At 40.5% G+C, this 17618-nt stretch overlaps 1 protein-coding gene across 1 annotated transcript in view; it reads left to right on the top strand.

Moving 5' to 3' along the window:
• The first annotated feature begins 10346 nt into the window (after positions 1-10346).
• The window catches only part of ZMYM4 (zinc finger, MYM-type 4), a 28765-nt gene continuing 21493 nt past the window's right edge, over positions 10347-17618 (top strand). Inside the window, exons 1-5 of the mRNA XM_009886809.1 lie at positions 10347-10860; positions 12444-12511; positions 13102-13272; positions 16061-16139; positions 16578-16830. Of these exons, the coding sequence (XP_009885111.1) occupies positions 10347-10860; positions 12444-12511; positions 13102-13272; positions 16061-16139; positions 16578-16830 (1085 nt within the window). The remainder of the gene's footprint in view (positions 10861-12443; positions 12512-13101; positions 13273-16060; positions 16140-16577; positions 16831-17618) is intronic.

Below are 17618 nucleotides of genomic sequence, written 5' to 3'. Positions count from 1 at the left end.
TGGTTTTGGCTGGGACAGAGTTAATTTGTTTCATAGTAGCTAGTATAGGGCCATGTTTTGGATTTGTGCTGAAAACAGTGTTGATAACACAGGGATGTTTTAGTTACCGCCCAGCAGCGCTTACACAGAGTCAAAGCCTTTTCTGCTCCTCACCCGGCCCCGCCAGCGATAGGTGGGGGGGCACAAGGAGCTGGGAGGGGACACAGCCGGGAGAGCTGACCCCGGCTACCCAAAGGGGTATCCCAGACCATATGATGTCGTGCCTGGCGTAGAAAGCTGGGGGAAGGAGGAGGAAGGGGGGGACGTTTGGGGTTATGGTGTTCGTCTTCCCAAGTCACCATAACACGTGCCGAAGCCCCGCTTTCCTGGGGGTGGCTGAACACCCGCCTGCGATGGGAAGTAGTGAGTGAATTCCTTGTTTGGCTTTGCTTGTGCGCGCGGCTTTTGCTTTACTTATTGAACTGTCTTTATCTCAACCTGTGAGTATTCTCACGTTTACCCTTCTGATTCGGCTGCGTGGTGCTTGGTTGCCGGCTGGGGTTAAACTGTGACAGGCTGATTTAATAATTTCTTCAAAGAGGAACTTAGCAAGTGCTGATGCATTCAGAATTGCTCTTTTCAATATTAAAATCTTTTGCAAATATTATTCCAGAAGCACATACGCTGAAACTGGCGTTTTGCAAAACCCATTGATAAGCAGTTGCCATCTTTTAGCTCAATCTGTGATAATGAGCAACAAACTAAAAAAGATTTTGCCGGTGTAAGACTGACTTAGAAGTTTGTCTAATTTTGATTTTTAATAGTATCTGGAAAGTTCCTACTGCAAAATTGTTACTTTAGAGAAGGTTGATTTCTGCCCAAAATCAAAGCCATTGTATTTTCTAAAGAAAATACATCAACATATTTTACTTTTCATACTTACTAAATTATATCAAGATGAACTTGAAATTGTCTGCTTGTATGTTGATTGTTTTTTTTAGTTTCTCAAAATATTTGTGGCGCTTCAACTTTAATTTGTCTATAATATCACTGTCTTGAACAGTTTGTATTTTGAATAGAATGATCATTTATTTATGACAGTACTCTGTCATTGAACTAGACAGGACAATTTGGAGTGTACAGTGCTAACTACTGAAATTTGACACTTGGGCTCTTGGAAGTGAATTTGGTGTGAGTAGGTGAACACTTGGGTGTCTGCATCAGTAAAACAGCTGTTTGCAAAAGATTCATAATTTTACATGGCTTTAATTAAAAATTGAAGGAGTTAATCTCATTTAGAAACTTGTTACTGAACTACTTTTGAATGGTACAACGATGATGAAAACATTTCTCTGCAAAGGCTTGTGCACCTCTCAAAGGATGCTTTGATGTCATAATCTTTGAATTCACCTTCTAAAGATGAGCATAATGGATCTCAGTCTTTTGCATTTGGGCTTTTCACATTGTATAAAATACAGAAAAAATAAGTAAGCTCTTTATAGCCAGTTCAAGGCCCACTGCATGATTAGGATAGTGGAAATTAATTCTGAAATCACTCCCAATGTTCTTGAAGAGGTTATCTTAACTTTTCTCTCATTTAATGACTGTTGGATCTCATCATTCCTTCCGAATGTTCCAATTAACATTGTCCTTTCCCTAAACAAGTCTTGTAGCAAGTTTTATCTAGAGAATTTTCTTCAAGGTTTTCTGTTAATGATGGACTCTGTTCAGATGATTTCCATCATCTGTTTTATAAGCATCGTAACGGAATAAAAGCAGTGCTTTTGCACCTCACTCCTGCTTTTGCTCGTAACACTCTCTGCGATCATCTAAACTCTTCAAAATGAGGCTTTTCTGGCAGAGAATATGTCATCATGGGCATGTTAGCAGAACTGCGTGTGCTCTCAGCGTCTATCATCTTAGCCTGTGTTCTGCCGTACATTCTTCGATAGAAAAAAATTGTGTTTCCACAGGGGCGAAAGGGGGAGATGGGTAGAATACACCTGTAAGGTTGGGGTTTTTTTAATTAGCTGTCCAGTGAAAACATAAAAAAGAGAGTGAGTAAGAGCCAGTCTGGGAAAATAACTTGAGGACGGAATGATCTCTGTTGTTGGAAAGGTCCAGCAGAGTGTTTCATTGGACACGCAGCGTCCAGCACTCGCTGTAGGTGTGAGGCCGTGATACACTAATCCTGGCATGTTGCCGATCCCAGGAGCAGTTACTTTATTTCTAGAAGCTCGTGCCAGGCTGAGTTTGAAAGAGATTGAAATCTGCTCTCACGAGCTGCTCTTGAACTGTATCAGGAAAAGGGAGACCCATCTAAGTGTCGAGCAGGCTGCAGCGTGGTGCCACCCCCATGACCTGGAGTGGGTGACCTGTGTTGCCATCCTCTCTTCCTTTAACTCTGACGCTCTGGAAGTGCTACTCAGAAATTTCAAGTGAAATGAAAAGCTTAAAAGACCGTAACTTTGCTTTACTGAACTGATACTGATGTAAAAAATTGCCTGATACAGTCTATCCTTTTTGTAAAGGAGTATTTTGTAAAGGATGAATTGCTGCTGCAGGAATCTCTTCATTTCCATTGGAAAGAGAGGAAACCTGAATCACTGGCCCAATAAACTAATGTTTCATTGTCTAAATTTACATGAGATGAACCTGAGACAGAATTAGCACAACTGTACAGAGTTATTCCTACAGGAGAAATTTTTCAGTACTCGCTTTCTTTTATTATTTGTTTAATAACTTATTTGTCTAGTTTTTTGAATCTTGATATTTGTTAAAACAATCTAAAAACTAAGTGGAAGGATTTAATCTTTATTAAGTGGTGCTATTTGCTGAAGAAAGCTTTTATGAAATCCAGTTTAGTTAATGCAGACTATTAACAGGTCTTTATTATGTTTAATATTACCTGGTAGGAGTTGTTATAGTGCTCTTATACTATAGGAGGAAAAAAATACTCTTTTTTGTGGGCTTTGGCAAAATTTCTGCTAGCTTGAAACTTACCAAATTGATTGGTTAAATATGTTTAAAGAAAGTTTCGCTGTGGGGAGGATGCCTACACAAGGCAGGCTTTGCCGCCATCACTTATTTGCAGGCAGAAGAATCAGACCGACGCGGGTCAGTGTTTTGTACTGTCTCGCTGTGATAGTCGCTCGTGTCCTTGAAGGCGTTGTGTGCAGACGGTCTTGTTTGTTCATGTAACAGGGCAGTTCTCGAGCGCTCCATGAAGCAATCGCAGGAGCTTTGCTGAGAGCTCTGAGCACGCAGTACTAGTGTTGTTTCTGCCTGTTTTTACAGGTGTTCAGGCATTTCGTTCTGAAGAGCCTTGGATACTTGTAATAATATCTGCAAAGAAGGTGGAACATCCAACTCAGCTGCCTATTGTAAGAACCAGTTCTTCCTAGGAAAAGAAAAAGTAGAAGCCAACCAGGGCGACAGCTACAGATGGGACTGGAATTGTAGCCACCTGAAAGAGAGAAGTACCAGTTTTTATAAGAACAGGAAAAGCAGAAAATCGTAGAACTGTACAGGAACATGGATGAGAAGTGGAACGGGCAAAAAGGAAGCCTGAGTTAGGAGAGTACTTTGAAGAATAAAGCAGAACACATAATTGCTTTTCTGTCCTTAAAGACAGAAATACTGAGAGAACTGAATATACATACAGGCTCTCCAGTTTTCACCACCAATTGTTGTTGTTGGCACCGAACTCTTACGAGAAGGGAAAAGACTTGCAGTACCTAATGGTAGATGAGATGATTCACCAGTGTGGGCCTATTAACATATAAACCATTCTGTGAAGGAGGGCTGATAATCCCTGCTGTGTTTATCAACAAGCAGAAGGTGCTACATTTGTAAATTTTCCTGATTTGCATGCAGAGCCATCTTGTAGGCTTCTTATTTGGGGACAGAATATAGTGAAAAGCAGACAACTTAGGTTTTATACATGTTTAACTTTCTTTAAAGATTAATTTACAGAGGGTTGCATTTTTTTCCTCCTATTAGTAACATAACTAGTAGCAAACAGTTACTAACATGGTTAATTACCCTCTTGGGGGAGACACTGAGTAGAGGCATCTTTCTGAGGTTATAGTGTTGGTCCTCCACCCCAGGTTGTTACCCTCATCGCTGCTTAGTTGTGTTATATGGACCGGCTTTCCCTTAAAAGACATGGTGATGGCTCTCTCTTAATGAGCTACTCAGCTTCTGAGTTAAATAGAATTAAGGGGATTGTGTGCTTTGCAGAACATAATCTTCTAAATAGCTATACTTTTGAAAGCTTTGGCCAAAAGTATACATTTGTAATCTGGGAAATCTTGTCTTTCTTGTGGGATGCTAAAATATGTAATTGAACTGAAAATATTTGGTTTGGAGTAATTACTTGCAGAGTATCACAGCAGAAACATACATTGTTGTGATACGGACTCTGCTCTGATTTTGGTGATTTTTACATCCATGTAGCTTCAGTTTAGTTTTTCTAACTTATACTGTGAAAAATAGGAATTATCTTTATTTCAGCACACATACAGATTTGGTGTCTACAGTCGTTTGTAGTGCTTAACCAGCAGCAGGAAAGTTCAGTGCATAACCAGGGGTGAGGTTTTGAGGGGAGAAGTTCTTTGTTTTTAAAAGAAACCCTTTATTGTGGATGTCTTGGTTTGTTTGCTTGATAATGTGGTTTGTGTCTTGGAATTTGCAAAGCTCACATGTCTGGCAGGCTTCAGATTGGCACGTCAGACTCTGGTGTCTTTGCGAAATGCAGTGCAAGGTGAAGCCTTCCCGTGTGGAGCTGCATTCTTCTCAAATCCATGTTTGTGGGCGGTTGGGGATACCCCTCTGGTATTTGTAGTTACAGAGTAAAACCACCGATCATTCAGAAAAAGTTAAGGCACGCTGTAACTTTCTGTGTGTTTGACAGACTCATCTACTTTGCCCCTTATAGGTTGGTAACAGTTTGCAGCTTGTGTGTGCGTGTTCGGTGGATATGGAAACCACAATGTCAACAGGGGCTTTGTTTGGAATTGGCCTGTGAATACTCAGAAAACTCAGGAATGTCAGAAAAACCCGGGGATAGAAAGGGGCGATGCGCTTCTGTGCTGAACTGCTCCCTGCGATTCCTGGTGAATCATTCAGAATTCTAAAAATGCACAAACGAAATCGCAGTGGCACGTGCCTAAATCTTCTTCCCTGAAACTTAAAAATTGAAGAAGCATCAGGCGGTGAGATGCAAGGTAAAACCACGTTTCTTGAACAGGAGGGTGAGGAGCCACATAAATTGAAAAATGCCCGTCTTTGTCTTCTTACAGATATCTTTAATAGATGATTGTTTGGGATTTGCCTTTAAAAATAGCCATCGTAGTATCCGTTTAATTACCCTTAGACTCTAGTAGTGATTAAAAAGGATCTTTTGAAGTCTGGAGCGTGGCTTAGCTGCCCTCAAGGACACACACCTCGCAGCCCGGCTCGGGCTCTGCCTCTCCCCACGCTCCCAACCCGTTCTCACCGACAGACGCCAACGCGCGGCTCCCCGCCAGCGAGCCCCAGGGGTTCCCGGGGTGGGCGGCCGTCTGTCTGTCCGGCGCGGCTGGCCGGCCGTTCCTTTCCTGTAGCAGGTACCTGCTGCAGCCTGGCTCTTTGTTACCCTCTGCTCTTCCCTCCCCAGGTGCTCCGAAGGTACGAATCGCTGGGTCTGTCGGTGTTTGGGTGGAAAGCGGCTCTCCGGCAGACACTCGCTGCTTAATTCCGCTGGCGCGGTGGAGTTTTGCCGTAGCAGAGGTGCGGCGGCGGCTGCCGGCTGCCTGCCTGGCATCCCTGCCGGGGATGTCATGTGTAAAAGGTCAGGGGATGCTTCCTGAGCTCACCACACCTGGTTCAAGAATAGCAATTACAAAATGACTTCTTTTTTTTAAAAAAAAATAAAAATGGTGTCTTCCTTATCAGTTTAATGAATTCTGAAGTGAGGGGTTATGCTGTGTGTGTAGGGACAAGGAAACTGTACAGACGAGAAACTGAGAATCATCTCTGACTATTTTTAATTGCAGTTTTCTTAACATCTGTTTCCTTTCCACAGTTTGCTTATGGATGCAGTAAAACCTAGGATAAAATTTCAGAAGGCTTGCTAGAAAGATATGTGCCTGTGAATGTAAAGTTGTTACATTGATTTGTTTATTTTTTAAAAGAAATTATCTATTTTGCGTCCAAAACAAGGTTGCAGTCATAGACAGCTTTTTCTCTTTATATTGCACAAAAATAATTTGTTAATTGTTTGATTTATGAAATCTATGGCAACTTTGAACACCGTTAAACTATTGAAGAGGTTTTTATTTATTTCAAGTTAGTAAATTGTATTAAAGTGTAAACAGTGTCCTTGTGTCACCCGCTCCAAGTAAGGACGGGTTAGTGCTGAGGATGTAACACTGTTTCCCTAGAATCTAATAGACAATTTTAAAAAAAAATTGACATACCTACTGGAATATTTTTTTTAATAAAAGCACTACTGTCTTTATGTAAAGTGTAGTTAATTTAAAGCAAAGCACATTGCTTCCAGGAATACCTAATTGTTTTGCCACCATTTCTGCATTCTTGTTTCATTTAGTTATTTATTACAACCTGAGTAGGCAGCAGATTGCTTTGTGTACGATGCTAGCTGATGAGACAGAGTCACTAAGAAAGAAACATCAAAAACCCTGTCATTTTGCTAGTATCAAACTTAAACTGTCCTGTCTTAAGCTCTTAGGGAATGCTCACTACTTAAAAGTACTAAGTATCATTAAGTTATTCTCTGGCAGAATATTAGCCGAAGTGATTGCCTGATGGTGTTTTAAAATATGATATTCTTGAGTTTTGTTTTACAACAGCAAGTGCGTTTTGAGGGCTGTGTCGAGGAGTTGAAGCCTAGAGTATTTTAACAGAAAACTTTCCGTTCCTGATACTTTCCATTCTGTAGTTATCTGGGACTTAATCTGTGATATTGAGGTGCCTCTTCTGAGATCTGTCAAAAATGACCCACAGGAAATGCCATCCGATGAATCAGTTTCATGTTTGCCTCTAGAGTACTTTTTTTCTGTTTTAATCATCAGATTTTAACAAATCTGAGCAGAAGAAATAAAGGGAATTAAGAGTGATGATGACTAATCAAAGGAGGAAGTATGCGGACTGGTGAGAGAGGGAATTGCCTCGCAGAAATATAATAGAAAAATACAGAAATAGCAAGTTGGGCATTATTACTTACATTTCTGTGTAATACAAGACCATAATCCAGTGAAAGCCAACTTATATGACTGATTAAGGTGATATATTTTTATGTAACTAGTGCTATACAGAATTTCCTCCTGAGATGGCATTAAACAAGATTGGAATAGTATTCAGGAAGGGAATAGAAGTGTATATAATTGAGAGAATACCCCACACTAATTCAGGAAAAAAGTATATGAACCCTCATTTCAGGACCTATTCAGGTTATAGACTGTTGTGGAATGGCTAATTTATTGGGGAGAGAGGGAGAGAGATATTTATGTGTATGTAGATACATGTATGTCCACACATACAAGCATACAAACATTTCCTCTAGTTCCTTCTCTTTGGATTTACACCACGTGGGAGTTCTGATGCTGTTCACCATCAGAGACTAGATGGTGGCTTAGATAAGACTGCTAGTTTTATCGATGCTGAAGTTCCTGTTCTATAAACATTTCCAGTGGAAGCTTTTGACCATAGGACACAGATCTTCCTTTGTATCCTAAAGCCTTTTAAAGGCAGAAAATATTCAAGATGATCTCTTTTTTTGATAGCCTCACAAAAGAAAGAGAAAAGAAACAAAGTAGTTTCTTTTTCCTAGGATGACCTTGTTTTTGGGAAGTGTCTTGTTTTCCTTCCAGGTAGATTGTAAACATTTTCCAACTTGTCCAAAATATTTATGGTAGTCTCTAGCACACCCTTGCAGGCGGCTCCTTGTGCTGACTCGCGGGTTGTCATTTTGAATGAAACAGAGGTCCGGACTGTGAAATGTCTTTTTTGCCTAATAACAGCATTTCTGGTTTTATCACCTATTAGTAAAAGATTTGTTATCACCAGAGGAGGAGGAATACCTAGGGTCTGGATGTACAAGGTAACCAGGAGTGTGGTAGAACCTAGAATACTTTCCCACAGATACTCTGGATCTCAAGAGAGTCAAAGAACTACTTTGATACAAACCTGCTTTGAGAAAAGGATGATCTGATGCTTCATCTCAACTGAAAACTTCTCTCGCCCTACCAGCAAATTGTCCGAGACTTTTTTGGAGAAGAAAGAGCATTACTGACAAGAAGCGAGAAGAGGATCAAGGAAGGTCAGGATAGAGAAAAAGACCTAGGCTATCAGTTTTGCCTCCCGAGGCTTCGCGCGCTGATATTATTATCAAATGGAAATAAATTCCTTTTTCTCTTCTTCCATAAAAACGGTACACCACCACTCTCCTTGTCCTCAGCATCTGATATTGGCACTAAGTATATCCAATATTTATGGGGATTAATTTTACACTAGTGTAAACTTAGGTGGCTACAAGTGGACTTCTAGATCAACGTTAAACTTGCATCTCTGGAGACGCTCCTGGGATCATTATAGCAGTAACAGAACTCATGCCTTGCAAACCTTCCTGGAATGTGTTCCCTTACTGGTTTTTCCTCTAGATAATTGCAGTGAATAGACTTGCATGGGCCTTGTGGAAGAGTGTAACTCTTTTTTTCCTTTTGGTTCTGTATTTCACTTTTCCAGCCTCAACTGTCTGCTCAGAGAAGCTGGAAAGTTTTGGTGCAGTATCAAATTGTCTTGATATTCACGATGCTTGACAGGTCCTCCCTATTCCGTGTGTGTGTAGTTAAGCTGAAGGAGCTGGCTTGTCTCTGTAGTGATATTGGAAAGAGACTGATGGACTCTTTGCCATCGGATGAATCCTGTGACAGTATGTTGTCATCCTTTCCCGGAGTGGGCTGCTACCAAACTGATAGTTCCCCATCACAGTCCTGTGGAATATCCGATTTATCAAGTAAATGACTTGAGTTAAATGAAATTAGAGATCATCCCTTTGCTATCAAATCCCATTACTTTCCTTAAGATGGCTTAAGAATTGAAGTGTGAGCAGGATCTACCAGAAAAGAAAGTGTAGTGCTGGAGATGTAGAGAAAGGAGAGCTGACTTCAATGAATTGCTGTTATCTTTTAGGCAGAAAGGGAGGATACTAATGAGTTGGACATTTTAAAAAAAAACCCTTTAATTACGCTGAGTTCTCATACTTCTCCAAGACAGCATTTAAGCATGCCGTCAACTTTAACATCTGTCAGAGAATGTTTAATGTAAACAGATGTTTTGTACAGCACTCAGAGTCATCATCTGGTGCTTCTTTGGTTACGCTCATACTGTTGCCCGTTGTCTCGTTGCTGTTGGAAAGTTAAGCATTTCACTGTTCCTGGAAAGGGAATGTTCCCTGTTAGGGAGACGAAACCTTTGGATCTGTGGAAGCTGTGTGTGATTCTATTTTTTCCATTTATAGCATTCAGAGGAAGCGAAGGCTTGTAGAGTGTCAAAGAAGGCAGAATCTGTGATCTTGACCTTGTACAAGTTTCTCATGTAGAAGTGAAAATTTTGACATTCCCTTTGCCTCCCCTCTCTCCTCCGCCTTCTCTGGGAAGCAACGCTAATTCTAAATTTTCACAATGCGCTTTTTCTGTGGACTTCTGAACTTGTTAGGGTAAATGCGACTTCCCAATACTGTAACAGTCTTAGTTTGTAGAACTTTGCTTGGGGCGAGAAAGGAAGGAAGAGGAATTGTGATCCTTCTGGTTGGTTTTGGTTTTGATCAGATACTTTTAGAAAAGTACATGGCAGCTGACCGAGATAATGATATAGTGCTTTCCTTTTTACAGTTTGAAGATAAATCTGATGCGGTATTTGATATTACAGAAAAATGTAAGTATTTTTATTTATTTATATAAGGCCATAGTTACACAAAACATTTCTTAGAAGTATCATAGCTGCTGAAAAAGACTGTCTTGCCTTTCTCCTACCCCTTGCCACTCATTCCCTCCCTGCCTTGCCTTCTCCACAAGTGTTACAAATGAGATGAATTGAAGTTAATGGTTTTTCTTTCTTTGGTTAGTTTTACTCAGTTCAGCTTCTTTGCTGTGTGGTGAATGGGACAGAACCATTTCTTATGGCAGCAAGTTTTTATCAGTACTGTTGGCCCAAGGAGGCTTAGAGTATTGAAGGAATTGCAGCATCAGTCAGATTAGCAAATAACATTTAATGCTCGTGCTTTGCTATACATAAAGTTGGTGAATTTTCTGACTGGTTATGTTTTTTTTTCCTCCCTAGGTGGTGAAATTCTGGATGCAGAAATGTCTGAGGACACTGACCACAACTTAACACCTGCCCTCGACAGCATCTCTTACGGAATACAGAATCGAACAGGGTCTGAAAACTCGCTGCTGGATGATGATGATGATGATGATGATTATTTTCTGAACTCTGGGGATCTTGCAGGCATACCTGTTGTTGGGAGTGACAACGAAGACGATCAAAATTTCACTCCAAAAGACTCTCTTTCTTCAGCGATTCATGATGAAGACCATCTGGAAGAGGGCAAGAGGGTTACAGAACATGAACTGGACAGCGAAAAAGAAATTCAGATTCAGAATGCAATCCAAAAGGATCTCACTTCACCATTTGAGCAGGGCCCTGTATTTAAATCAATTCGAAAAGATTTTAGCATAACAAGAGATAATGGCAAAGAGACTTTTTCAGCAAAGGACAAGAATAGAGAAGGACATTTTCAAGAGCGTGAAAAACGGTTGGAAAAAATCCCTAAAGATATGGATTCTAGATTGAAAAGCAGTTTTCTTGACAAAGGAGGTAACTGTTGACATCATAGACCTGGCTACCCAGCAAACAGGAAGAAAGACCTAGACAGAAATTAGCAATAGGGCTAGTTATTAAAAACATCATCTTGTTGAAGAGAATATGCATAACTGTGTGTAGGAAAGCATTTTATAAAGAACCCTGAAATACAATGAACTCTGTATTAGGACTAGGATTTGCCGAAGGGCCTGGCAGCGCTGGGGGGGGTCTCGTCCTCCACAGCTTGTTTCGAAGCCTCAACGCATCCTTTGTTGTTGGGGTTTATCAAACCAAGCTGGGTGACAATTCACTCTTCCTTTTGTTTTTTTTCTCACTGTTTTTTATAGACTTTGGAACTCCTTAAAAGAAGACATTATAAAGTTTAGGTTAGGTTAATGGCCAGGAAAGATTTTTTTGAGTTCTTCCTTAATGTACCATATTAAAAGCAGTATGCATTTGATAGTAGCATCACAGAAAAGCTTGCTATTAGTGTCTGCAGGAAGTAAGCCAGAGAGTAACTTGAGATCTGCTTTTCCTGGGAGACTGCTCTCCTTCTTCTTCAGATACTTGTGTCTTGGACTTTGTCCAGCCAACATGGAGAGAGCCAAAGATGCCTGTAATCCATTTCTCATTTGAGGGAGCCTGACAGTCACCAGTAGTCTTGCTGCCCACGCGCTTACTTTTGACTTCCCAAGCTCCAAAAGTTACAGTAGAACAGTGAATGAAGGAGTTAAGAATAACCAGGCTGGAACATGCAGTTTAATTTTATTCAGAAGACTGTATGGAGAGAGAGTTGGCCCACAAGTGAGAGCCTTCTGGCTACTTGTTCAGATTCACAGCTTACAGTTCTGATCTTTAAACTTTGTATGTTTAGTAACAGTGTTAAAATCAGTGCTTCAGGGTTGCACAAATGATAGAGAAGCATTACAGATGTTTTTTAAAATAAAGAATTGATAAAGATGTCTCTCTACTTTTACCTTCAGGTAGAAATCAAGTGAAGAATATTTCTGTGCAAAAAACGTATTTCAGAAAATTGTAAATACCTACAGTTATAAGATTGTGGCTGAAAGCCGTGCAGCCTCAGGTAGAGTAGTCAGTAATTGAAACAGCAATAGTAAATGCTTATAGGCAGCATCTAGTATTTAGGCAAATCCAGAATTTTAAAAAGATACACTCTAAAAAAGCATAAGCTACTGTTTCCTGTGAAGGGGGGGGTTGGGGGGGGGGGAGGCAAAAGACCAGAACAGCAAAGAAGAGGATGAAAGTTGTTGCTCTGAAAAATATTTTCTGATTTAAATGTCAAAACACAGGAGAGATCAGAACCCACTGGGGTGCAGAAAATTCTGAATGAACAACTAGCCTCAGAGTTTTACAACCATTTTGCTGGAATGGGAAAATAATGACCCAATAGAATAATAAAAAAATTTCAATGCTCTTTAAAGATTGCCGTCTTATTTGCAGGGAGGAGAAAGGGAGTAGTTTAATACTTCTGAGGTGCTGTCAGACAATGGGGTTGGGGATCAGAGACTCTAGATAGTTTTAAAGGAAATGCGTTGGAATCTGTATTCATTTCTATTTAATGTATATGTTTTCCTCAGTTCATAATCAAGTAGAAGAAACATTACGGACGCAGTTAGCGCCACAAACTCCAGAAACTAACTTCAGGGTAAGCTATAGATCTTTCAAACACTTTTGCAAGTGCAGCAATATACTGGAATAATTCAAAATACGTATTTTGTATTTGAGTGTAAATTTGAGTATCAAGAAAACTGATCTTCTGACTCTTAGACATCTTTGCTACTTAAACAGTGCATTTAATTTTGTAAAATTTTGCTGACCCTCTCTTTGGATTGAGGATTCTTTTGATAGCCTCTCATGTTCAGCATGGTCTGACTGACTGGTGAGCCGAATCTAGACCCGGATGCGTCCATCTGACCTGCTGCCTTTTTTCCAGCTGAGACAGGGAACAGCTGTATCAACAGGAGACACTGCCCAAACAGCCGAGTGCCCCTACTGACAACCACCTTAAGAGAGCCGGGTGGCTTCTGCTTTGTCCAAGGAGTGAAAAGGATTGGGGGTGGGATGACAGAGGGTGCTGCAGGGAGACAGAGGCAGCGGCTGCTGCCCATCGTTTCTCCCACCTTCCAGTGGCAGGACCCATTTCTCTTGGTCTGCAGCAGAAACTCCCCTTGGCAGCAGCCCAACTCCTAATGGCAGATGCAGGAGGGTGAATTCTTTTTCATATTATTGTTTCAGGAGTCTAGCTACCTATTTTCTAGTAAGGAATCTATTGGACAAGAGCTGGGGAATTCCTTTGCACCAAATATTAGAATTAAGGAGGAGCCTTTGGATGACGAATATGATAAAGCTATGGCCCCACAGCAGGGACTATTAGACAAAATTAAAGATGAACCTGATAATTCTGAGGTAAGTTTCCCATTGCATTTCTCATTTTGGTCTGACAGCTGACCGCATAAGCTGGACGTAAATTCAGCAATTTATTTGGTTTGTTGACCGAAATTTAACTTGAAGAACATAGATTAGTAGAAGGATTTTTCCCTTTTATACTACCATGAAACCCAAAACCCCCAGCTTTTTGATGTCATGTTACCATGTCGCTGAAAATGTTTTGCTTTTCAGTTAGAGACAAAGCAAAGTGTTGTAAAACTTCATTATTAAATCTGTAGCAATATGGACACTTTATCTCAACTCGGTCTCACTAGGAAAGAAAATGTAAATCGTGTTTTACTGAATACTTTGTGAACAGTCCCAGTTAGAGACGTGTAGTTGAAACAGTGCTATTCCTGCTACTTCCCTCTTAAAGGTTACCTTTGCGAGCACAGTGGTTTATTGTTTGTTCTTGTTTTAAATTAACACTCGGAGGTCTTACTTTAGCAAAACATTTAAATACGTACACATCAGTGAAGTCAATTTAAGCATGTGTTTAAGTGACTTTCTCACTTGAGACTGACATTTTTTATGACAATACAGGTAAAGGTTCAGTAATTGCAAAATGGAAAAAGTCTGCCCTGTGGGTTGAGCGGTGCTGGGACAGGGATTGCTGAGCTCTAACCAGCCCCTTTGCCGCTGGTTTGCCGTGTGACACCAGGGAAATGATCTGCGTTGCAATTCCTGTCTCCTCACTGCTAATATTTGGATTACATGCCAAACTTCACATGTAGCTAAAGCTGTGCAGAGCTTCCCAAGGTGATTCATCCCACTTGCATCGACACTAGAGTGCTGGTGTCCTCGTGCAGGCATTAGTTTTTCTAGCATCATTCTGTGTGCTTCTGCTGTACCTCCTCTTCTCTCTGGGCCTGTCTTCCCAACAGTTTTTCCTGTCCTGTGATACTCTTGGCTTCAGAAAATAAAGAAGTAAGCCAAGTATTTGAAACTATTCAGACGTCACTGCCCTTCGGATTTGTTCAGTGTCCATGGGATTGTATGGTTTTGTTTTTCCTTAAGCATATATAATGTCACACAATGTGTAGAATAGTTAAATCTGTCTATTTTGTCCTCCCAAGATGACGTTTGCTCTGTGGATTTGTGTGGAATGCAGTGCAAGATGTCTGTGATGATAAAAAATTGTATTAATAAGTAAAAGTGAAGACTTGAAGAGTTTAAATATCAAATATATTCGTCAAAATATTAATTCCTGGAGTAAAATCCTGTAATTATCAACTCTGCCTGATACTGGACAAATATGAGAACTGATGAAGGTTCTGTTTTGCTTTAGATTGGAGTTAACGCGGGGTTTTTTTTGTTTTTTTTTCATGCATCCTGAAAGATAAGAGCGTTTCTTGCTGTAACCAATAGTTGGGGCTGAAGGTTCTTGGCTTTCGGCGCTGTTACACTGCTGTGAAACTATGCTTGGTCATGCACAGTTGATGTCAGGATTTGCCTCCATTTCTCTTACTAGTATTGACTAAGGGTAAAACAGCAGTTAAAATGCTTAAAAAACGGTATTTCTGCAAATAACTAGTTTCTAAATTGTAATATTTAAAAAAAAATGGTGCTTTAAAACCCATGCAGAGCCTGAAAAGCTGCTCTTACTGGAGATTTGAATGTTCCAGTGAGATGGTTCACATGCTGAATGAATGCCATCACCGGTTCTCCTGGGAAACCTGTTGAGAACTGGTTTGGTTGTCTTAATATAGAAACTTTTAATTTTCCCACAGGAGTAAGAGAAATGTTAAGTTTAAGCGTGTCTTACACGGACGTTAGCGTGTGATTTTAGGAGATGGCGTAAGCTGAGGGAGCAGTTCAGTGCTGCTGAGAAGTGAGCGCTTCATTTTGCCTAGTGATTTTGAATTGGCTTACCTTGCAGCCAGACAGCAACTGTGATTTTAGCTCAGTCATAACATGACATTGTGCCCTTGCTACTCTCAAATGAGTGTAAGTAGGTTAAATCTTACCATCTCTGTAGTTCCAAGAGATTATGCTTTTCAGCCTATTAAGATTTACATGTAGAGTGTTACAATCTGCTTTATGGTTCAGATTTCTAGGGAGAGCATGGGCAGGAAGCATGGTGTCAAAGTATGAATAGCTGCTGTGGAGTAAGCTAGTGATTTATAGTATGGCAGCTATTCCACAAGCGACTGTCTGTAGGGATTTTCTCATCCTGTAGAAAACATGAGGTTATTCCCTTCTCGCTGAAGCCAGTCTGAGCGGGGACTGTGGTGGTCTGGCTCTAGTGCTGCCAGCTTTGATCTGCTGTGAAGCTTCACCTTACGCTCCTCCGAGGTGCTTAACTCATGGTGAAGTACAGAATGCCTCTCACCGCCCAGGTCCCAGTCTCTGTTTCATTATCATCATCTATGAATGTGAAGGTACAGCTTGTTTCACAGAGCAGGGCCAAGGACCGCAAAGCACTTCTGGATGGAACGTTTGCATGAGTGGAAAGCAGAGATGTCTCTTAAGCTTTGTCTGGCTGAATTCTGAGGTGTCTTGGAGTACAGCTGGAAAGGGGAACGCTGCGCTTTTCCCTTCCTACGTGACACCCCCGGTTGTAGTTTGCTGGGAACCTCTGAGCAGGTTCCGTGCGTGGTGCTCCCGCAGCAACGTCTGTGAACCTGGTCTTTGGAGCAGGCCTAGGGGAGTCACTCTTGCCTTGCTGGACCTTAAGATTCGATACGGTATTATGAAAGAATGGAAATCATGTAACCTGTTATTACATGTGTGTATTTGTTCTCCTTTTCCTTTCCCTTTGTTTTAGGAGTACGGCCAACAGCCAAAATCTCAGGAAGGGGAGCTGAAAATCAGTGCTGTATTTTCAGTCAGTGGCAGTCCTCTTGGTAAGAAATAGGCAAGACTAACTTTATTTAAACCTGTAAAATATGTCACCTTTGCAAATAGTCTTGCGGGTTATTCTGCATTTTGTTTGCTACGTCTGACCCCAGCAGGAAAAAAGAACTAGTTTGTTTTAGAGACAATTAAATTCAGAGATTGATAACTAATTGTATTTTTGAGGCATAGGAAAATTGAATGTGAGAGTGCATTCTCAGTGCATTCTCAGTCTTAAGAGTAGTTGAAACAATCTACTGTGCAGAAAACCAGCCCAGGGCATGTATTTATGGAAAGTTCATCTGCTATTTAATTCTCCCTTAGACCCTGACAACTGAAATGAAGTCATAAGCTTTGTGCTTGCCCCCTGCATGCAAGTGAATTATGTGTAATACATATATAACAGTTACTCTATGTTTTCTCTGTGTTTTTGTTTTTTTTTTTTCTAGCTCCACAGCTGTCATCAGGTTTCCAGCCTGCTGTGGCATCCTCTGGCATGAGTAAAATGCTTCCTTCAGTTCCAACCGCAGCTGTTCGGGTTTCCTGTTCTGGCTGTAAAAAAATACTGCAGAAGGGGCAAACTGCATACCAGAGGAAAGGCTCGACCCAGCTCTTCTGCTCCACACTGTGCCTCACTGGATACACCGTTCCAGCTCCTCGCCCACCAGCTTCTACCAAGAAAACCTGCTCAAGCTGCTCAAAGTAGGACAGTGTTTTAATGCGTTCGAGTAATAATTGATATTCAAACAGATAATGAAAGGCTTCAATTCTTTTTCTACACAACACGCTGTTTCTGTAGTGCCCGCTGCTGTTACGCTTCCCTGCAAAAAATCGTGGCTGATACTCTTATTTGTTAGTTGGTCTGCCTGCTTTCAGTTCCAATTCATTAATTGGATTTTATGTACACATAGATTTAAAAGCCTCTTTTGTGAAGTGTGCATCTTGTCTTTTTTTTAATTTAAATGAGCTGTGCTTGAAAAGGTACTGCACTTTCATGCCATTGTAAAATGTCATTGCACTATCAAAACCACGAACAAAAGTACATTTAAAAAATATTGTATGTATTATTTCTTCTAGATTAAAATAGATTTACCAAATCCCCAAAATGAAATAAAAACATGGATAAATTAATATATTTGAGGCAGGATATTTCCTTAGATTCTAAAAAAATTTTTAACTCTCCAGTCTGGCTCTATTCTGTAAGCTTAGGTTTTAGCTCTTCAAAATATGTCACAGCTGCTGTTATTTAATGATGGCAAAACTTCCATAAGACGCAGAGAAATTAAATTTTTTAAGAAATGAGTTTTTCAGGTTGTAGAGGTTTCAGTACCCAAATCAGTTAGTTTCTACCAAGATCTAGAGTGGAAAGGTGAGGTGTGCTTTTGTGAGCCTACTTGGAAAAATTTCTTTAGAAAGATGACATACATTTTCCACAGTCCTGTTGGAAACACAGGCCTGAACCTTCAGCTCTGAAAACATTTTAATTGTTA

The sequence above is a fragment of the Charadrius vociferus genome, unplaced genomic scaffold (assembly GCF_000708025.1).
Source record: "Charadrius vociferus isolate BGI_N301 unplaced genomic scaffold, ASM70802v2 scaffold886, whole genome shotgun sequence".
NCBI lineage: Eukaryota > Metazoa > Chordata > Aves > Charadriiformes > Charadriidae > Charadrius > Charadrius vociferus.
This window is presented reverse-complemented; position numbering and strand designations above follow the sequence as displayed.